This window comes from Terrapene carolina, unplaced genomic scaffold (assembly GCF_002925995.2).
Source record: "Terrapene carolina triunguis isolate 2854851 unplaced genomic scaffold, T_m_triunguis-2.0 Scaffold231, whole genome shotgun sequence".
Lineage (NCBI taxonomy): Eukaryota > Metazoa > Chordata > Testudines > Emydidae > Terrapene > Terrapene triunguis.
In genome coordinates, this window is record NW_020664582.1 from 12965009 (window position 1) to 12985582 (window position 20574).

A 20574-nucleotide genomic window follows, 5' to 3' on the forward strand; every position below is an offset into this window, starting at 1 on the left:
TTTTTATTTTATTCCTGCCAGCAGGCTTACCATATAATCTAACCCGCTATGTAGATATTTTGCCCCTTTCCCGTTGTATTTCTTGACTCTTAAAAGGGCCCTCTGGTCTGCAAGTGCTTAAATTCTCTTAAAACTTTAAGGCACCATCTGTTGTTTGCTGTCCCAAATCCCCATTTCATCTCTCATTTGCCTCCTATGATTCATTGTATATGTGAATAGTATGGGAGTGTTGTACGAAAGAAACACAGAGGCGACCGCAGGTTACAAACTTTGGGTCCTTGTCGTGCAAATCACTGTGAGTAGTTGAAAGCTGTGCAATTGCTCATGAGGCTAAGAACTACCTCTGGACCTGTTTACAGAATTGCACCGCTTATACGTAGAGAGAAAACAAATTTCTGTACTTCTATGACCGTTTTTTTCCAGTTATTTCAGAATTTTGAAACTGCAACACACTTCACCACTCATGCTGGTTAGTTTCCTTGTTGCTATTCACTCAGTTTAGACAGTGGACATGAACTAGTCAATTTCACTTCTGCTTGTAACCAATTTTGCTTAGCACTATGTTGCATCATTTGGGGAATGTTAAAAGCAAACTGTTCTCATGGGAGTTTTAAGTTATCATGGAATAATTTTTACTAGTCATGAATTCTGTGAAGACACTTCTATTTTCCTACTCTATATTTTGGGTTTAGAATTAGCCTAGCAGTTTCTTTTCAAGGATTCTGTTTGGAAAACGTGCTTTTCTAAACGGTTTTGCTGACACTCTCTGGCTGTTATGGCTGGTGGTCCGTTTTTTGGTGTGTATGTGAACATGTGTAATGACACTGGTGTAATGTGGCCTTTATAGACAAGTAAAAGGGGAAGGTCTCTGTCCCAAGAGTTCACAATATGTGGTCCCAATTCTTAAGTGGAGATAGAGGTCCACAAAGAGCTCATTGCAAGATCAGGACCTATATTAGACCTATGGAGGAGAAAACAACAGAATGAAGGGGCCAGGGAAGAAGTGGAAAGAAACTTATTTCTGGGAAACCATCAGGTCATTAATTTTGTTACAGATTTGTAATTTTTCTTAATTGTTTTTGTTTTTAATATAATTAGCACGGGGGAAGAAGCAGAATATCGCAGGAGTGGTGATTAGTGCTGGAGAAGGGGGTTGACAGAAATGAGCTTTGAGGAGAGGGAAGCCAGTTGTTGCATAGGAAGAGAAGAAGCTGTTCTAGCCATAGAGGGCAGTGTGACCAAAGGCACGAGTGGTGCTGCAAGATATGTACAGAGGGTCCCCAGCTGCAAAACGCTTTCCTTCTGATCATTTTCCAGAGCCAAGTTTGCTAATCTTCATTGCGCATTACAAGGTGTTTCATTCTGGTCAAATGTTTCTTGTACTCTGGATTGTTGCTGGGGGACACTTTTGATCCAGAGCTGAGGCTGGGTGTTGGGGAGACGTTTGTGCTGTATTTTGTTGGCAGTTTAATGCCCTACTTTGCCAGGTGCTTGGCTGTCCCAACAAACGTTGCATACGGACAATCAAATGAGTGATTTTGCCTACCTCCTCCTTCCCCTCTCCCATTTCCTCTTCAGCTCATGTACTTTCCTTCGGCAGGTAACATTATGAAAGCACTGGGGAATGTTCACAGCTTCAACAATGTATCTAAGAACATTGCTTTATTTCTAAGTTACTTGTGGGAGGTCATCTTCATTTTCAACACTTCCAAGGTCTTTTTTTTTTTTTTTTTTAAACAAGGATCAGCTGTGTGGCCGAGACCCCACCTTGACAGATGAATTAATTAATATTCTAACCGAGCTGACCCAGCTCAGCAAGACGACCAATGCAAAAGTGGCCCTGCGAGCACGTCAGGTAAGTGCAGCACCTTCCGCATTCTGTGCTGATCATTGCTAAAAGGGGACCTTGTCAAGCTTGGCAGGATCAAAATTGGACTTGCTTTGTATTTTAATCGTCTGTTTTGCAAAGTCGAGGAATTTTGATGGGTTAGTGTTGGTTTTTTTTTTTTTTTAATCCCTGAACAAATAAAAAAACCAAAACCCAGTACTCATGAGCAACCCTACGATAACAAGCCGATGTATAACCAGGGTGTGCAGTCTGGGATTCCTCACTAACCCTACAATAACAAACCAGTGAATATACCAAGAACGGAGATTGAAATGTGGATAGCTCTTTCCAGTTCCCAAAGGGTTCTTGTAAATCATGATTTAAAATAATGGGGAAAACCTTGATCGTGTCCTTTCCAAGATTCCAATGTAGATGATCATTTGAATCTCCTATGTACACCTGGATATTTTGCTGAGCTCCCTAGCTAGTGGTTAGTCTGTAGATATTAGGGATTGGGAGGGTATAATGCTAACCCTGGAAGTCTGGTTAGCTTCTCTCACCCTGCAGTCCCCATTTCCATTCTAAAAGTCTTCAGCAGGGAAGCTGACAGTTTGGGGATCTCTCCTTTTATTTCAGTGCATGAGCGTTGAAAATGAATGGGGGTGTTTGAAGCCGTTCAGTGACCTTATGTTTTCTCCTGATTTGTATCCATCTCCTTGAACCATTCAGCGTTTTTGACCCTCTCGGCAGCATGCTGGGGGGATGATGTTGCAGTCCTTGGGTGTCTCTTTATGCTGCTGTTGTGTTTTGTTTTCCCTTGCGAGCTGCTGCCCCTTCCTGTCATCATCTCGGTGTTGGATATTTAGTACTTGGCACAGGTGGCTCGTGCTTGGTTTGCTCTGGAGCTGTGAAAGGCTGGCTCCATTGCAGGCCTCCCCATGGCTGCTACCTGCCAGCTCTGCTTTCCAATTAACAGCCGGTCGGGCAATCCCCAGGACTAGCTGCTTTGCAGTGCTAAATCACATGCACTGATGAAACTTGATTGAAGCTGTTCCCTTTCTCTCTGGGGAGTACCCAGTAATACAATTCACAGAGATACACAAATGAGACTAAATTTTGCAGCATCACTCTTGTGCTACAGAGCCTAGAGTTCATACATGTAGCTAACGTTCTCTTCTAGTAGGGAGTATGGTGGCTACTGGTGGGATAGACTTGCAGCTCTTGCAGTGCATCCTTCTGATAATGGACCAGCATAACAGTTCTCTCTGGCACTCACCCTTTGCATCCTTCTGTCTTACCAGGTTCTCATTGCTTCCCATTTGCCATCATACGAGCTGCGTCACAACCAGGTGGAGTCCATCTTCCTGTCAGCCATTGACATGTACGGACACCAGTTCTGCATTGAGAACTTACAGGTATCTACAGGATTCTTTTTCCTGGTTCCTCACTTTCCTCTCACTAAGCGCAGTGGTACCAGTTTTGTACAAAACCTTGCCTTACAAAAATGCGTGGCTCAAAGTCTGTATGGAAGATCTCATCCAGAGGAGACCACTGCCAGGGTATGTCAGGTGTAGGCCTTGCACAACTCTAGCAGTGACCCTGTTTAATACTAAGTGCTGGAAAGAATGTGTTTTCCTAGTACTAGCTTGTGTGGATTTTGGGATGCTTGTTAATCTTCTCCGAAACACGTTTTCACTCCTAATGTAATAACTCCTTAAACAATTGATTAATTTCCCTGAAAAATATCACCATGTACTTCTCTGCAGCCCACTGTGAAAGGGAATATATTGAGCTGTAGGCATCAGAGCAGTGCCCTGAATTGCCCTTTCTGCAGGGGCTGGGGGTGAATTATGAAAGCATGTATATGTTTGTAAATCCCCAAACCCATAGACTGAACACGAAAATGTCTCTGCCGATTTTTAAGTCATCCAGTAAGCAGGGCTGTCCTCTAGTCGTAGTGCTATTTTAGTTTTGCAGCCAAATACTCATCTGAGGTGTTGGCACAGGCCCCTGTTCTTTTTGCCTTGTAACTGTGAAGGGGTTAATTGCTGTGTGGTGTACAGACTGTGACTCAAGGCAATTAGGGAACTGCAAGGTGGCTTCTCCTGCGGCAGATTGGCTTAGAATTTAGACTGTAAACTCTTTAAGGCACAGCGATTGATTTTGTTATATGCCTGTAAAGTGCCTAGCACAAAGGGGCCCTGATACCTGACTGAGACCTCTAAATGCTGCCACAATGAAAATAATGAAAGAAAAGCTGTAGAAAGTAGCCCTTGTCAGAAAACAGAAAAATATTTGTGCAAAAAAAAATTTCCATCAGAATTTTGTTTCGATGGAAACTTTTGACTCCTCTGTAAAAGCAAGACATTCTCTTGTAAAACCCTTCTGTACGTGATCTCTTTCAGAAACTCATTCTGTCCGAAACATCCATCTTTGATGTGCTACCAAATTTTTTCTACCATAGTAACCAGGTGGTGCGAATGGCAGCTCTGGAGGTATGTTTCTGCCCACTTGAAAACAAACTTTCTTCCTTTATGTTTTCCCCCAATCTGTCTGTCTGTCGAGATGTTGTCTTGAGGTCCCTCTGTGACTATCTCTAGTATATGGCCAGTTGAGAGTGAAGGATCCCTTTGACACTCTGGAAATAACAGGCACTGTGCTATAACCTTGATGCCCTGGCCATCATTCCCTTGCTCAGCAAAACTAACTGTTAGGTGAGCTTTGAGCTTAGCACTGAGACACAAATATTTCTACATTTTGAGGAAGTTTAGATCCAAACTTGGTATCTGCCATTTAACCTTATAATGGGCTGGACCAAAAATCTCAGATCCAACCTGTCTCCTTTGTTTAAAGACGAATTGCCTCCTTGCAGGGGCAGAGGGTGAAGCTGGTGCCTTAGAAAATGGTCTGCACTCTGAGTGATGTATAGCTAGCACTCCAGAAAACCCTGTGTGGTGTTTGTATCACAGTGAGTTTTCTGAACTGCTGCCTTTCACCTAACTGTAGCCTCCTCTCCTGCATTTGGGGGAGCTTACTCTCTCTTCCATAACATATCGCTTATCTCATTCTTCATGCTTCAGAGCAGAAACTAATCACCAGTTAAGGTCAGGAAGAAATCCCCACCCCCAGAATAATATTTCAAATTTATGTACATTGTTTGTGTTTTGGCCTGCCTCTGAAGGATATAGCATATAGGCCACTGTCTGAGATGGGGACATTTATCTGTTCTAGCAGTTTTCAGGTAATAGTATTTTGATCTCCTGTTTCTTGAGTTTAAAAAAAAAATCCAGAAGCTATTCATTTTGGAGGCATTTGTTTTTTTGTGACTCCTCCATTGTATCACTTCTATCTCCCCAGCCCAGTTGAACTGACCAAGAATTTCTTTTTAACCAGGTGTACGTTCGAAGGGCGTACATCGCCTATGAGTTGAACAGTGTCCAGCATCGCCAGCTGAAGGACAACACTTGTGTTGTGGAATTCCAGTTCATGCTACCCACCTCGCATCCAAACAGGTCAGGCCTGAATTCAGGTACCTTTGGAGTCAGGGGTTTATGAAGGGTTGTGTCACATGTCATCAGGGGAAAACATGGAACAGAATTCAGTGAGCAAGAGTGGAGAGAGATGTATCAGTTAGTCTTAAGAAAGATGAACAAGTTAATCAAGATGAAACTCAGTACTGCCCCATTTTCGAATGCCTCAGTTATCCACCACTCACTCCCGTCATCTAAAACAAGGGTCACAGCTGCCAACATCTACTCATTACATTGAAAAGTACCTTGATTATCTGATCTTCCTCAGCATCCCGCAGGATTCTCAGATTATCAAGGTTGTTCTTTGCTTGCACTAGGGATCCCTAACTAGAGACTTGGGGAGAACATTTTGAAACCAGTTTTACATTGAATTATTTCACCCAAAGAAGTCGAGAGAGCACTAGAGCCAAAGGTTGTGATGAGTCTTTTTGGCCACTGGATGCCACTGTTGATCTGTACTAGGTTGGCAGAACGGGACCAGCCCCCTCAGAAGAGTGCAGTTTTCCTTCTTTGTCTCCAAATGTCTTTTCCCTTATTTTTTTTCTTTTTTCTTTTTGATGGGGTTGGACAGTGGGGACAGTCTCAATTCACTGAGAGTCCATCGGTACGTTTTATGAAGTGATTTTCAGAATCTGGTTTGCTCTGAAATGAATGAGTGTCCTCAACAAGCAGTGCAAAGCACTCATGATACAAATGGGCCATGCATTTGGTCTCATCTGTTTCCTTCATCTCTGGAATATTTGTAAATAATTGCATGCTATTTTTGGTGCTGTTTTATAATACTCTGTCCCTCTGTTCTGTCTCCATTTGCTTCCTGCTGTTTGCTAGTGCTCACAGTTACTTCTGTTTGTAGCTTGGGGGTTGTTTGGCCTGTCTGTGCTGACCACTGTCCTAGTACTGTGTGCCAACTCAATTAGACAAGGTCAGCTGGAGAATGAGAACTCTCACCTACCCAAAGGAGAGCTGCTTTGTTCAGAAATCTCCTCTCCCCATCACACTGAGTCTCAGGTAGCTACATCCAGAAGCTTAGTTCTGTTTCCTGTCCTTCAACATCTCCTCACTAGGGACTGAGTCAGAGCACCTTGCCATCCAAGCCCAGTCTACATGCTGATACGGGGGCAAACTGACTGCTGGCATACGCGGGTGCAATTCCGTTGACTCCAGTAGAGTTGCACCTACGTGTGTTAGCAATGAATTTGTCCCTCAGTGCTTAATGACACTATTTGCTGTGTATAGAGTTGTGCAATCATCAAAAGGCCAGGAGGACAAAGCATACCAGATAACAAGAAATCAGGAGGCTGAAAAGACACTAAATAAGTTGGTTTTAACTAACCGAAGAGGCACCTTTAAGTGCTTTGAGCATCAGACTAGCAGATCTGGAGAACCCAAGTTCTAAACCTGGCTATGACAATGGCTCGCTGAGAGGCTCTTAGGCACGTCATTTATCCACCTCCATGTCCATGTTCCGTATCTGTCATATTTGTTTTTCATTTTGTAAGATGTGCCTATTGTCAATCCAAAGCTTTACACTGGAAAGGATAAAGATGCAATATATTAGCCAATCTGTGTTATCTTAATCCAACAAAACAATTCTCTTGCCAAACCAAAGGCACTATTCAAAATCATCCCCGGTAATCAGGTATTTGAAGCGTGGCTTGAAGCTCTGCAATTTGGGTTCTGTCAAACCAAGGGGGGAAGCAAATTCCAAAGACAGCGTCCTCCACCAAGAGTGAGACCTGGATCAGCGCTGCAACAAACTTTCCATGAATGCTTGCTCAAATGTTTACATGAATTTTCTCCAGCCCTGGTTGTGTCCCTTTTGTGTCTGCTTCCTATGAACCTCCAAGGGGTTGTATTTCACTGGGGCAAATATTCATGCAAAGAACATTTCAAAGAATGTTGTGGGGTATTTGTAAAAGGAATTTTAAATTCTCACATAGAAGTATTAACCCCAGTAGTGCTTGTGCCCTCATCCCGTCAGAAAAGAAACTATCCCATGTCACTTCCCCATCTGACTAATCATAGCTAAGTAAGCCAGCTCAGATTTTGTATATTTGCTACGGAATGCTAGCTGTGAACTGCTCACAACCAAGCCTTACAGGTTTTTTTTTTAAATCTGATCTGCTCATAATTATCTTGTGAGCAAAAGAGAATGCTAGTGATTTGGGAATTATTTGCTTCGATTTCCAGAGGATCCCCTGTACCCTGACATACAGGTCTGTCCTCTTTAGAATCCGTGCTGATGTTCATTGCCAGGGTAAAGCACGGAGAAAGAAACTTTTTAATACCCAGACCATAACGGGCTTTATAGATCAAAACCAACACCTTCTATGGCACCCAGTGGAAGCCAGACAAGAAGTACAACATAACCAGCCCATTGTATTCTGCACTAAATGACGTTGGTGAATCGTCTCCAAGTAGAGTGCATTGCAGTAATCTGACCTGGAAGAGGATGTATGGGGATAACTACCTTCCTGAGCGAGGAATTGCAAGCAAATGCTTACGTGCAAAGCCCACTGGGTTTGGATGATCTCCGCTTCTTTGTGCCACCTGGGGGAGAAGGAGCATGTATTTAGGAAAGAAATGAATCCAATTCTTAGATCCTTTCTGTGCCTAGTTTTTATTTAGATCATCCTCCCCAATGGAAATCTATTGCTCGTTGATGAGGAATATACCTAGGAGTTCAATTTCCTGCATATTGGCAAGTGAGCTGTAAGGCCCTTAGATGTTCTGTTGGAGATGCACAGAACCATCACTTGTGTTTTCAAACCTTAAGTCCCTATAAGAACATAAGAATGGCCATACTAGGTCAGACCAAAGGCCCATCCAGCCCAGCATCCTGTCCTCAGACAGCGGTCAGTGCCAGATGCTCCAGATGGAATGAACAGAAGAGGTAATAATCAAGTGATCCATCCCGTCGCCCATTCCCAGCCTCCAGCAAACAAACACTAGGGACACCATCCCTGCCCATCTTGGCTAATAACCATTGATAGACCTATCCTCCATGAACTTATCTAGTTCTTTTTTGAATCCTGTTATAGTCTTGGCCTTCACATCATCCTCTGGCAAAGAATTCCACAGGTTGACAGTGCGTTGTCAGTTTTGTTTGTTTTGTTAATTTCATTTGGTGACCCCTAGTTCTTGTGTTATGAGAAGTAAATAACACTTCCTTATTTACTTTCTCCACACTAGTCGTCATTTTATAGACCTCAATCATATCCCCTGTTAGGCGTCTCTTTTCCGAACTGAAAAGTCCCAGTTTTATTAATATCTCCTCATACGGCAGCCGTTCCATACCCCTAATCATTTTTGTTGCTCTTTTCTGAAGCCTGCTTGCTCACTTTTTATTCCCTAAGCTCCTCCCTTCCAGACATGATATTGCTGGTAGGTGTTGCAAGACAGAGCTGGCTTCAGTCTCTGTTCAGGTCAGGCCATTAACCTTTTCCTGCCCTGTTCTAGTGTAGGGTTTGTCCACCCTATCACACTCCCTTTTTGTGTGAAACTTGTGGATTAGATGGAGACATTGCTCTTGTTGCAGATGGTCAGCGGTGAGATAGCTGACTTGGAGGATTCACTTTAATGAGGGAGAGCAATAGACTTGCATTGCCTTTTTAATACGAGGCTCCCTATTTTCCATGCTCCTGCCTGAACGTTTTTGGTATGATATAGACACAATGCCAACAGTTTCCATTTAACTCCTCCACCCTAAGAAAACAAAGAAAAGCAGCTGTATGGACTGACTTCACCTTCATACACACTCAGAGCATAATTGTTCTGGTCACCTGTCCTCCTCAAGTGATCACAGACAGATGCTTCCTTGTGGCAGCGTTCTTTGTTCCTCCATATTCCTCTTCAATGTTGTTCAGACACTGTTTCCATGGATCTCTGTTTTATGCCATCGTCTTCATCCCTCATCCTTGATTAGATGCCCCAAATAGTTTAATTTTCTCCTCTTGATCTTTACCAATAGACATGACAGTTGTTGTTCCAGTTTTGCCATCCTCTCTGATCATGGTAGCCTCAGAATGTGTTGGCACACCGTGTTCCAAAAGACTGCCTTATCTTGTTGTCTTAGGGGGTGGGACACAGCTATACTTGGCAAGAAGCTAGCTTTTGGCACTTTATTCGGGGACCACGTCATTGGCATAGTACAGATGGCGGAATGCTGCCATCAGGAAGGGTGCCTGTCAGGATTTCTGTGCAGATGATGACTTGAACAGCTAGAGTGAAGCCCTGCGACCTTGCCACCCTCCTTTTGTTGACATCAATCCAGCCTGTTCTGCTTTTTTGTTCCAAATGCTGCTTCCTAGTCAAGTCAGAGTTGGCACAGTAACACGACTAAAAGCTCGTGAAAATGCATCTGTCAGAGACTCCCAGAGTTTCGTAGGGCAAATGCAAGGCTTTGTGAATGTGATGAACCCACACACTGTGGTTGTTTTTTTTTTTTTTAAATTCCCATCATCTTTCTTGTCTCTAATGCCTGAACTTGTTTTCCTTCTCATCCTATTTTCAAGTTGCCTTGTGTGTCACCACTTCCGCTTCTGTAGCCCTGATTCCTTTCTGGGATGACCAGCAGCAGCATTAGGTAGCACTTTGCTTGCTTGAGAAATGTGAAGTGAGCGAGTTCTGCAATTCCCATGTGTCTGTAGGCCGTCTTTCTTGCGTAGGACTAGCCATCCTACTACTATTCCATTGAGCCTCAAGTTATCTAAGGCTGATGGCAGTGATAGCATCATCTATCTTTTTCAGCTGGCCCAGCAGTTCCCCTCCTGGAATTTTTTTCCTCTTGTAACCTTGTTAACTTCATCATTTATCTCAGTTCATAATGGAGTGTTGTTTCTTGCATGAAAATAATTAAAACTTCTATGTTGATGGTAGAATTAATATTTCCAAACATTAGATATAAATAACATGAAGTTTATTGTTTAACATTTATATTCCAGCAGCACCCAAAGGCCCCAATCAGGATTGGTGTCACTTTTTGCTAGATGATGTAGGCATAAATTGAGACAGGCACTGCCCTAAGAAGCTTTACAAACTACACACACAAGATGCACAACCTATAACGGACACATGACAAGTAAAATGTCACAGTTGTTAATTTGGGGAAATATAAATTAACTATCTCACCCGCAGCCAATCTGTTCTTCCACTACCAATCCAAACTGCCCTTCACCCAGCAACAACTCCCTTTTCACTGGAGGATAAGCAGGGAACTGCTGATGTCAGAGGAGGTGGTTCCCAATATGTTTTCTTCTCCAACATTCTCCCTCCCCCCCCCGCCCTTCTTCATTACAGCTGCTCTGGCAGTGGCTGAAGGCAATGTCTCACCTCTTTATTTTGGGGTGGAGCAAAACCCAACCTCTCTGTCTGCTATAGCAGCAGGATGAGCAGTTGGGAATGTGTTTCTGGTCTCCCGTGCTGGTGGTGGCGGGTTTGATGGACCAAGGGTTAGTGAGGACTCTCCCTCATGTGGCTCCCCTAGGTGAGGTTGGGCTTCTTATGCCATGGACCATGACCCATGGGTGTAGTCATGTGAAGCAAGACATTTGGAGGTTCTGGCCCAGTTCCCAGGAGGTGCGGGGGGGCTTTACATATATAGGTCTAGATCTTTATGGTGCCTACATGATGAGGAATTGTGTTGATAAGCATACTTTTGCAATCTCACTGGGGGTAAGTTATGGTTGAGGGGGAATATCCTCACTTTTCTATGTTATGCAGTGAAACCAGTACAACCACCTCCTTATTTGGCAGACTGTAGTTTTAAGAGACTGTTCTAAAGTATGGCCAGCTGGACAGAGCTCAGCTCATCATTTATTAATGATGGTCTTTATTAAGCAACCAATTTATCAATCCCTTGAGTCACTCAAGATATTTTTCATCATACGTATGCACGTAAAATCCTCTATCTATATAGCATCTATATTGAAAAGTATAACTACACGCGCGCACACACACGCACGCACGTAAGGACATACTTAGATACATTGGTTGTATGTACAAATGTAGAGCCCTGCAAACCTGTGGATATCCTCTTTATATCCCCACACCATGTTTGCGGATCACAGATGGATGCGGGTCCAAATTTTATCTCTAGAACCTTGCAAATCTGCTGATAGCCGCTTCATATCCACAGATGCAGATATCTGCAGACCATGTTTGTGGAGCAGATGCGGATACACATTTTGTAATTTGTGTATAATTTAGCCTTAGTCATTAGGCACCTGATATAAATCTCTCATGATCCTGCTTGTACCTGTGTTTGTCCAATTTCTCGCTCTCACTTTCTGTGCCTAGAAGAGGCTGAGATTTCTGGCTGAGATTTCTAGCACTGCTAATTTCAAGACTTGGAATGGTGTATCGTGTCTCTTTAGCTCTGCTGTCTTCTGGTGTGTCGCCTGGACATTTTTGCCTGTCTCCTTCTTAGCCATCTAGTGAACTAGAGGTCAAAACTATTGTGAACAGCTGAAGGCCAAAACATGTATTGCTGTGTTCAATAGGTCATTTTGTGGAAGAATCAGAAGCCAATGTCCGTTTTCTTTTAGAGCAGTGGATTGTGCCTCCTGTTCGTTTGCGCAAAAAAAACCCAACACCCCCTTTTGTTGGTGCTTCATCATTTTATGGTGGCCTCTCACAAGATTTGAATGTCTGGCAAAATGGCAGCTTTTCTGCAGGCTTCAGTTGTTATTGAAACAACCTCTTGCATCAATCACTTGATTCCTGGTATAAAATCAACTGTGTTCTTCTGGAACCTGAGCCGTGTAAGCCTGGAGAGTTGAGTATAGAACTCTTAGTGTATCATTAGGTAGCCTGAGGTCCCCTCCTTGTAGCGGGAGATGAGCTGATATCAGGAGGGAGAAGGGGGAAATGATTCCAGGACACCTGTAAATCCCTGTAGTTTCATGCTGTGGGTTTGATGTTAATTAGACAGCAGGCAGCGGTAATGTGCTTCAGCTCCTTTGGCTTGTCTGTTTCTGAAAGGACAGAATCTTCCAGCAGAGGAAAAAAGGGGCTATTGAAGGGGCAGCAAACTGAATGGAATAATGATAGTTTTATGCAAATTGGGCTTCAGTAACAGATTCAGCATAGCTGAAATGCTGGGGGATGGCAGGGGAAAGGGGAAAGAAGGGGGGGGGGGGAGAGAGGAAAAACCCAGTCAAAACAGATGGTTCAAGGCATGTTCTGCAGCCTTCTGTTTGGATTCTTCTGCAGAAAAGAAGGAACGTAGGAGGAATGCCGCTGGTCACAGCCAGTTGAATTGCTCTTTCGCCTGTGCTACTGCTGTTAGTAACTTCAAGTGGGTTATTCAGCTGACCTCTGTTGATTCTGCTTTGCTGCCTGATTTCGAAAGCGTTGCCCTGCTGGCACTCAGTCACAGCTTGACACAACCGGTGGCTTTTTGCATGCATTACTATCCATTTCAGAGGGGAACTCTTTTGTAAAAAGAGAGAGGGGAGAAAGCAAATTCAGATTCAGCTGGAAGGCCTAGGGAAGGGCTACTAAGGGCCTGTGTGTGCTTGAGGAGCAGCAGCAAGCTAACAGTAAAGCATGCAGTGAACTGCTGCCTGCTTAGGGGTTTGAATTCACGCCTAGACAGATACTCTCCCCAGGCTCGGAGAAGAGGGTTTTTTGTTTAAGTACAAGAGGATGGTGCCAAGGTGAAGGAGTTCGGTGGCTCTTTCCTGGAGATATCTGCTATCAACTTAGTTCACGTGCCACAAGCTGCTCCCCCTTTTTTTTTTTTAACCTCCCAATGTTTTGATACTTTGTTACAAGAGCAAAGCATCAGGGGATTAGTCTTCAGCCTATAGCGCATTGCATTGCAACTGGTGTTTGCAGAGGCTCCAGTTCAACCTACTGCACGATCTAAAAACCCAAGAGCACAGCCCAGTAAGCGGATTACTTACTGCCGATTATTCTGAAAAGGCCAAACTTGACCTCTCGATGTGTGTGAAATAATGCACAATTCAGTTCCCGATATGGAAAAACCCTTTATGGTATTAAATTATGTATAAACTAAAAGAAAAAAAAAATCCACCCCAAAAATCTCAGGACAGCTACAAACAGGATAGTCTAGATTACAATGTATTCAGTTTCACTTGGTTATAACTTCATACTGGGCAGCCACGTCTTGCTCTAACTGTGAATAATGTATAACTTGAGAACCAATCATTCCTTGCTCTAAGGTCTCTTGTTACTGATCTTGTGTCCTTTTCATTGAGATTCTTGCTGTAATCTCCACTTCAGCCGCATACTGGGAGGACTGACAACAATTCTAGAGCCAGGCAGCAGGGAGCTCCCTATGAGAGAGAGAGAGGGGCACACAATTTGCTGTCATTTCAAACCTAGTTGTTTCTCTGTCCATTTCCTGTAGGTATATGGGGACTTCCAGGGAGCGTTCGGGAACATGTGCACTAGGTGTGGGGACATCCAGTTCCCTTTAGAATTTTTTTCAATTAAACAGACACTGTGCAGCCGACCTAGACAAAATGTACGCTACTCTGTGCCCTGAGCACCTTTGCCAGTCCTAATGGCTTCTTCTACAGCACAGCTTTCTTCTACGCTGACTCCTGTAGAGGAAAATGAATAGTGCACCTCTGTGTACCATTAACAGTAGGGCTGGGGTCTGACTTGTGCTGGTCCCCTCCATTGTTCAGACATAAGCCCAGGAAATCCCTATGCCCAAACCTTGGTCAGATAGTGATTTGTAGTCACATTCAGTGGATGATACAATGGCCAAATACCACATAGTGAGTGCACTGCTCCTGTGACCAAACAGATCCATGAGGAGACCCAGATTTAGGGATTGTATCTGGTACTGTGGCCATAGAAAAATGTACAGGCCCCTAAACATCTCAACATAACGTCCGATGGGGCCTTACTATAGCAAGTAATATTAGGGAACGTTGAGGCTGGGTTTCCTAGAGCTTGAAGAGTCCTGTTACATGGTCCCTTAAGCTTTGGTATTAGTCTGTTCTCATTCATTACTCTGCTATTGTAAGGGAGGGAGATATCCCTTTCTGTGAATGTGCTTTTTAAATTGCATCTTCTCTAGTATTTTGAACGCCAGATCATAGATATGCATGCAACCACGTGCTTTCATGCGTGTATTTTGCACGCCCCATGCCATTCCATTCACTGCAAGGAAATACGTGTCCCTTATTATTTCTCTGCCCTGCACATCATTGAGCCCTGTTCTGTGTGGAAAACCCCAACAGTCAGTTTGGCATGATAAAATAGGAACCTTCCGGGTTTTCAAAATTCCATTCTTAAGATGTGCTTGTTCATTTCAGTGTCCAGCTTAAAATTAAAAGTTTGCTATTGTGTGTGTGTGTGTGTGTGTATGTGTGTATATATATATATAGATATTTATTTCAGTTCCCTTCTCTCCTATGTTCACTTTATTTCTTTTGCACTTTTGGGGAGCCAGCTTGTGGGCTATTGGTTAGAAGTAAAGGTTTGGCTATCAGGACTTGGGTTCCTTTTCTGGACTTCCTGTAGACTTGCTGTGTGGCCTGGTCACTTGTTGTCTCTGTGCTTCAATTTACTCATCTGTCAAATGGGGGTGCTTGCTTGTGAGCAAGCATTGTGGCTTGTGAGGCTTGCTTTATGTTTGCAATGTGCCGTGAGACGATCTGATGAACTGTGCTGTAGAAATGCAAGGTACCTTGCAAATATACTGTGTTTCTCTATGATATGTTGCTATTTGCTTCTTGAAGTGGATAAATCCATTCTGGTGCACTCATCCCAACAGCAGCCGCTGCAAGCTTGGTCAAGTAGTGAGTCCCTTCTTTTTGAGACAGAATCCCATTGGCTCTTTCTTGATTGTGCAACGAATTCCAGTTCAGTGAACATAAGTGTGGTTGCTGGTCTTAGGTACTGGCTCGAATGACAGTTCTTTTATTAGTGCTTTCACTAACCAATCTGTAACTAACTGTGGTTGTTTGATTACAGAGGGAACATCCCCACGCTAAACAGGTATGATACTCGTCCTCTTTTAAGGTTTGAAAAGAAAGGTAGACTAGAAAAGAAGTAGCCTAATATTTAACATTTTAGTATGTTTTGTTTGGAATCCTTACCTTTACTTGTGACCCTCTGAACCATAACTATATTCCCTATCCGTACTCTCCCTTTTTTGTTGTGTTAAACATGTTTTCAGCTTTTTAAAATTTTTTTCAAAGATATAGCTTTGCATGTGGCAAGCTAGAAAACTAAATTTGCTAATGGCTCAGCTTACCTGCTGCAACATATAAAACGAGTATCCTAGCAGAAAACTTCCCCTCCAATCTCCTCCTCCTTGGAACGTGGCCACTGACCCTCTGATAGGGTATCACCGTGAAATAGACATCTAATTCTAGGAGAGCCAAGGCCTGATGTGTAAGATGAAGAGTATGCAGTGCTGCTCTGATCTCTGGCTTAGAATTTGCTGATGCACTCTAGCACATCCATCACCTCTCACCCAGTCGATGAAAGAACACCTTAATCAGCTGACAGCATGTTTTTGTTTGATTTTGGATACTTCATTTCCCCCCCATTTCTCAATCCAAAAATGTTTGTGGTTTTGAATAATATTCAAAAATATTTATAATACTTTCTCATGTTAGTAGTAAGAAATGTAAATGAAGACAGGTGGTCTGAAAAACTTGACTATTTCAAAGCTCAAATGCCTACAATTTATTACGGCTTACAAACATGTCTAGGAAACAATAGTATACAGGTTTGAAAGCTTTCTGATTCCTGATCTGAGATTAGTTGCAAAATTTTAGAGTTGTTTCAAAGGTAGAACAAGCTGTTAAGATTTTTGGAACTTTACACTTTTTATCATTGCACTTTGAACATTTTCTTCCAGGATGTGTTTATTAAATTCTGTGCATTTTTAAAAAGGAAAACTCCTAAAAATGTGTATTAAGCAGTATTGGGAATCTATCATTTGGTATTTTGATCCTGCTCCTGTGTGGCCAACAGGAGTTCCGCACGTTGCTCTATTGGGCCCTTTATTTTTTCCTGATCCAGCAAAGTCCTGATCCAGCAAAGCAATTAAGCATGCGCTTGACTTCAGTGGGACTATTCACATGCTTAAAGTAAGCATGTGCTTAAGTGATTTGCCGATTCAGGGCCCCTGCTGTGGCACAGGCATAAAAGCAGAGACTTAATTTAGCAAATACCTTCCTGAACATTGGGTGAATGAAAGAGAGCGATATTAAACACTTGCCTTGTCATGGATGTGACCAGTTGATACACAGCAGTAAGGTATCTCTTTAGAGCCAATGTACAATCCATACCATATAATGTAGTGGGGCAAAAGACGGAGTGGCTTTGGAAACTTGATCCCTCAGTGAATTCTGATTATTCTGCAGCAGACCATCCTGAATAAGTGAAAGGTTTGTGTAAAAAGATTGATCAGGAGTTCATTACAGAACAGGAAAAACAGATCCCAGTTGATAGTGGGAGGATGCATAGCTAGTTTTCATAGGACTCACTTCATTCATAGCGTGAGTGGCTTCTTCTACCAACCCTCGCTTTGAGGTCACAAGTCCTGACAAAAGATTAAATACCTTTTGATAGCTATACTTACTACCATGGGGATAGGCTTCTAGGGCCCAATTTGTTCCCATTGAATTCTATGGGAAATGTGACCCTGACTCTGTGGGTTGGTTTACACCAGTGGTGGGCAACCTGTGGCCCATCAGGGTAATCTGATTGCGGGCTGCGAGACATTTTGCTGACATTGACCATCCGCAGGCACGGCCCCCCGCAGCTCTCAGTGGCCGTGGTTCGCTGTTCCCGGCCTATGGGAGCTGTGGGAAGCGGCAGCTAGCACATCCCTACAGCCCGCCACTTCCTGCAGCTCCCATTGGTTGGGAATGGAGAACTGCGGCACTGGGAGCTGCCGGGAGCCGTGCCTGCGGACGGTCAGCGAAATGTCTTGCGGCCCGCAATCAGATTACCCTGATGGGCTGGTGGTTACCCACCACTGGTCTACACAGTGCTTTAGCAGACACCAGTGGAGTGTAAATTTTCACATATACTAGCATGTTGCACACTAACTGGCCCATGTGGATCCTCCCGGTACACACTAAAAGCTTTGTAGTACTGTTTAAAACAGGGCTACATTAATGCACACTAGGAAAGTTCTTGTGCATGCCAGCCGGGTCCATGCAGACCAGTTAGTGCATGACATGCTTGTGCAAACTAAAATTTACACCCCTCTAGTTTGGACTAATGCAGCATGTAGACAAGCCCTTATATGTACAGGATCAGACCCTTGGCGGATAATGATGTTGATAGCTCAGTTAAGATGAACAGCTCTTTTGCTATATGGAAGTCCATTATGTAGTGTCTTCCTCCTATTTCTTTCAACTCTGTTCTTATTGCCCTTATTAAAATAAGAAATTGGCTTCTCTTTATGAGCAATATCATCACCGGGGTGCATCTCAGCCTTTGCGGAGCACATAGCGGTGCTTATTATATCAATCACAGTGTTTGGACAACACAACTTCTGTTTATCTTGGCTCTTCTTGCCCTTTCATTGTCCCCTTGCCTTAAAATGGGTGCCAGCTATTTGAATTATTCAGCAAGTCCTGCTTTCAGGCAATCAAAACCGATCAAAGCGACAGGGTGGAAGTTGTGTTGAACTTAATGCCAAGAGGTTTTGTTCCTGAGGAATTGGTCAAATTAGAAAGAGGACCAAATTAATCATTGATTGAATTAAGTGTAATAAGACTGTGTTTAGCATATGAAAGCAAGTGTGAGCATGTGTGAGACCCTGGGTCCCAATACAGCATTCTAGAGAAGTCACTATACCACCATACCTTCTGGAGGAGCTTGAGATAGCATAAGGTGGGATGGAAGTGCTTGTAAGCTTACTCAAAAGATTTGGAAAAGGGGGTGGGGTTGGGAGTCTGATTACTGAAACCAAGAGTATAGCAAGTGTCTAATTTAAAGGTTTTGTTTTTTTAAAGATAGAACAAATATATTTCAATACATGTTTTTGATGTTGTTTGTAAAGATTTACTAAACCTTTCAAATGCCATAACCTAGAATTATTCTTGTGTTTATCTGTGAACGCTTCATCTGTAACGCATAGCATAGGTACAGGAGAAAAATGCTTTTGGCTTCGCATAGTCATAATTCACTTGTAAGCTCAATTCTTTTTCTCTTAAGAAATATTTTTTTAAAGGGGAATAGTGGTATTTCTTAACCCTTGACTGTTGCTTTGTTCCAAGTATGTCCAGGTAAAACACAGTTGTGTTACTAAGGGTACCAGGTGTACGTCCTTGTTCCTGTGATTTTGGTGAACTTCTGACTGGGTAAAAGTAGCAGAACAGGTTTACCACCCCAGTAGTGAAAGGATTAATTTGACCGCAGTCTAGTTATATTGTATACATTTCAGCATTTCAAACAATTACAAAACAAATAAAAAACCTTACCTTGTTCCCCTCTCATGATATCCACTAATAACGCTCTGCTTGAATTGCTATTTAGAATGTCCTTTTCCTCCAACCTCAATCATTACGGGATGGTCCATGTAGCAAGTGTGAGTGATGTGCTGCTGGACAACTCGTTCACTCCACCGTGCCAACGGATGGGCGGAATGGTCTCCTTCCGGACTTTTGAAGAGTTCGTCAGGTAAGGATATGGGTACTGTTTGCGCTGTGTGTGCGTTTGCCAGGATAGCATTGGGGGTGGTCAAATGGGATCGATCATAGGCTTTGGCCTGGTCTACACTGGGAGGGGATCCATCTAAGTTATGCAACTTCAGCTACATGAATAACGTAGCTGAAGTTGACGTACTTAGATCGACTTACCGTGGTGTCTTCACCGCAGTGAGTTGACTGCTGCTGCTCCCCCGTCGACTCCGCCTGCACCTCTCGCGGTGGTGAAGTACAGGAGTCGATGAAATTGCCAAGTGTTTGGGGGCCCCACCCCTAGTTGTCTGGATGGAATAACTGGAAGTTCCAAAATACTACAAGAACAGATGGCCTCCAACTAGAATTTTGCATTTTTGCAGAGTCAAGGTTCACATAAGCATCTGAACTTTTGAATGCTTATTGGTATTGAACCTTTCTTCCCAACATTGTGTGTATGTCTTTCCGCACACGCATATGTCTGGTCTTAAACCTTCTGGACTTAAGCAAAAGACTGGAAAGCTCCCACAAGCAGAGCCTATGAATTTTCCACAACACTCACCCCAACACCCATCAGAAATCATACATCTGCATGCTCCCCATGACAGGGGTGGAAGATTCATAGTGTCTTCTTGTGGGGGCATTGCATCACCATTTCATCTGTGCAGTCAGGATGTTTTGGCCCCCGTGTGTTAGGAAACAAACAAAGAAAAAGCCCAGATTCTGAGCCAAGAGCAGAAGAAGCCACCTGTGACGTGATGAGTGAAATATCAAGAGAAATGAAACAGAACACTAGAGTAAACCGCACAAGAGATGATACATCTTTTGATTAAATGCATTCAGTATCTATCTCTTGAGGTATACTGATGCATTACCCCAGGGAGAGGGGCAATTACATTGGGCTGTCAAGGCTCTCATCTCAGGCTTTCCTCTGTTACCTCAAGAATGATGATACGGACACTAGCAGCTTATATATTACAAAATATAGCTAGCTCGCTTGCTTGCTTTCGTTGAAGTTTAAACAAAGTCCACCTCCTGATTTTTAGCTTTCGTGCTGGACAGTGTTTCCCTTTAGTCAGCTCTGAAGTCTGCAGAGGGGAGGAATGACTTTTTTTCCGCCCCGTGAAGATGGTATTGGTAGGGTGACTGAGTGTGCTTTTGGTGCAGGTGGGTTGTGAGTAGTTGATTTACGACTAGCGTTTCTTGGCTGTGTTTCAGAATCTTTGATGAAGTGATGGGTTGCTTCTGTGACTCTCCTCCCCAAAGCCCAACCTTTCCTGAAGCTGGCCACACTTCCTTGTATGATGAGGATAAGGTACGGTATTTCCTTCTTTCCAGGCTCCTTGCATGTTACAGGGATAGAAAGTGCATTTTCCCAAGGTGATTGCGCACTCTGGACTAAACCTGTTTTGCTGACTTCAGTGGAAGTTTTGTCATTTGCGTTGGTGGGAGTAGGAATAGTATCTAGTTTATCTGCTGTAGGGGGTTCAAAGCAACTTGAATGGTTGGGCTTTTTCCTTAGTCCATTCTAACCATGGGTCCAGATTCTTTTCTTGGTTTTGTCAGAGTAAATCCAGAATCACTTCAT

General features: G+C 43.2%; 1 protein-coding gene across 3 annotated transcripts in view; it reads left to right on the forward strand.

Annotated features, from left to right (window-relative positions):
• ACACA (acetyl-CoA carboxylase alpha) overlaps positions 1-20574 on the forward strand; it is a 197325-nt gene that overhangs the window by 62922 nt on the left and 113829 nt on the right. For 2 of the 3 annotated variants that reach the window (XM_029912558.1, XM_024195395.2), the window contains 7 exons: positions 1742-1855; positions 3130-3243; positions 4234-4323; positions 5222-5340; positions 15313-15336; positions 18844-18987; positions 20205-20301. In XM_029912558.1, coding sequence (XP_029768418.1) covers positions 1742-1855; positions 3130-3243; positions 4234-4323; positions 5222-5340; positions 15313-15336; positions 18844-18987; positions 20205-20301 — 702 coding nt within the window. The remainder of the gene's footprint in view (positions 1-1741; positions 1856-3129; positions 3244-4233; positions 4324-5221; positions 5341-15312; positions 15337-18843; positions 18988-20204; positions 20302-20574) is intronic. The other variant, XM_029912557.1, reaches the window with a different exon arrangement.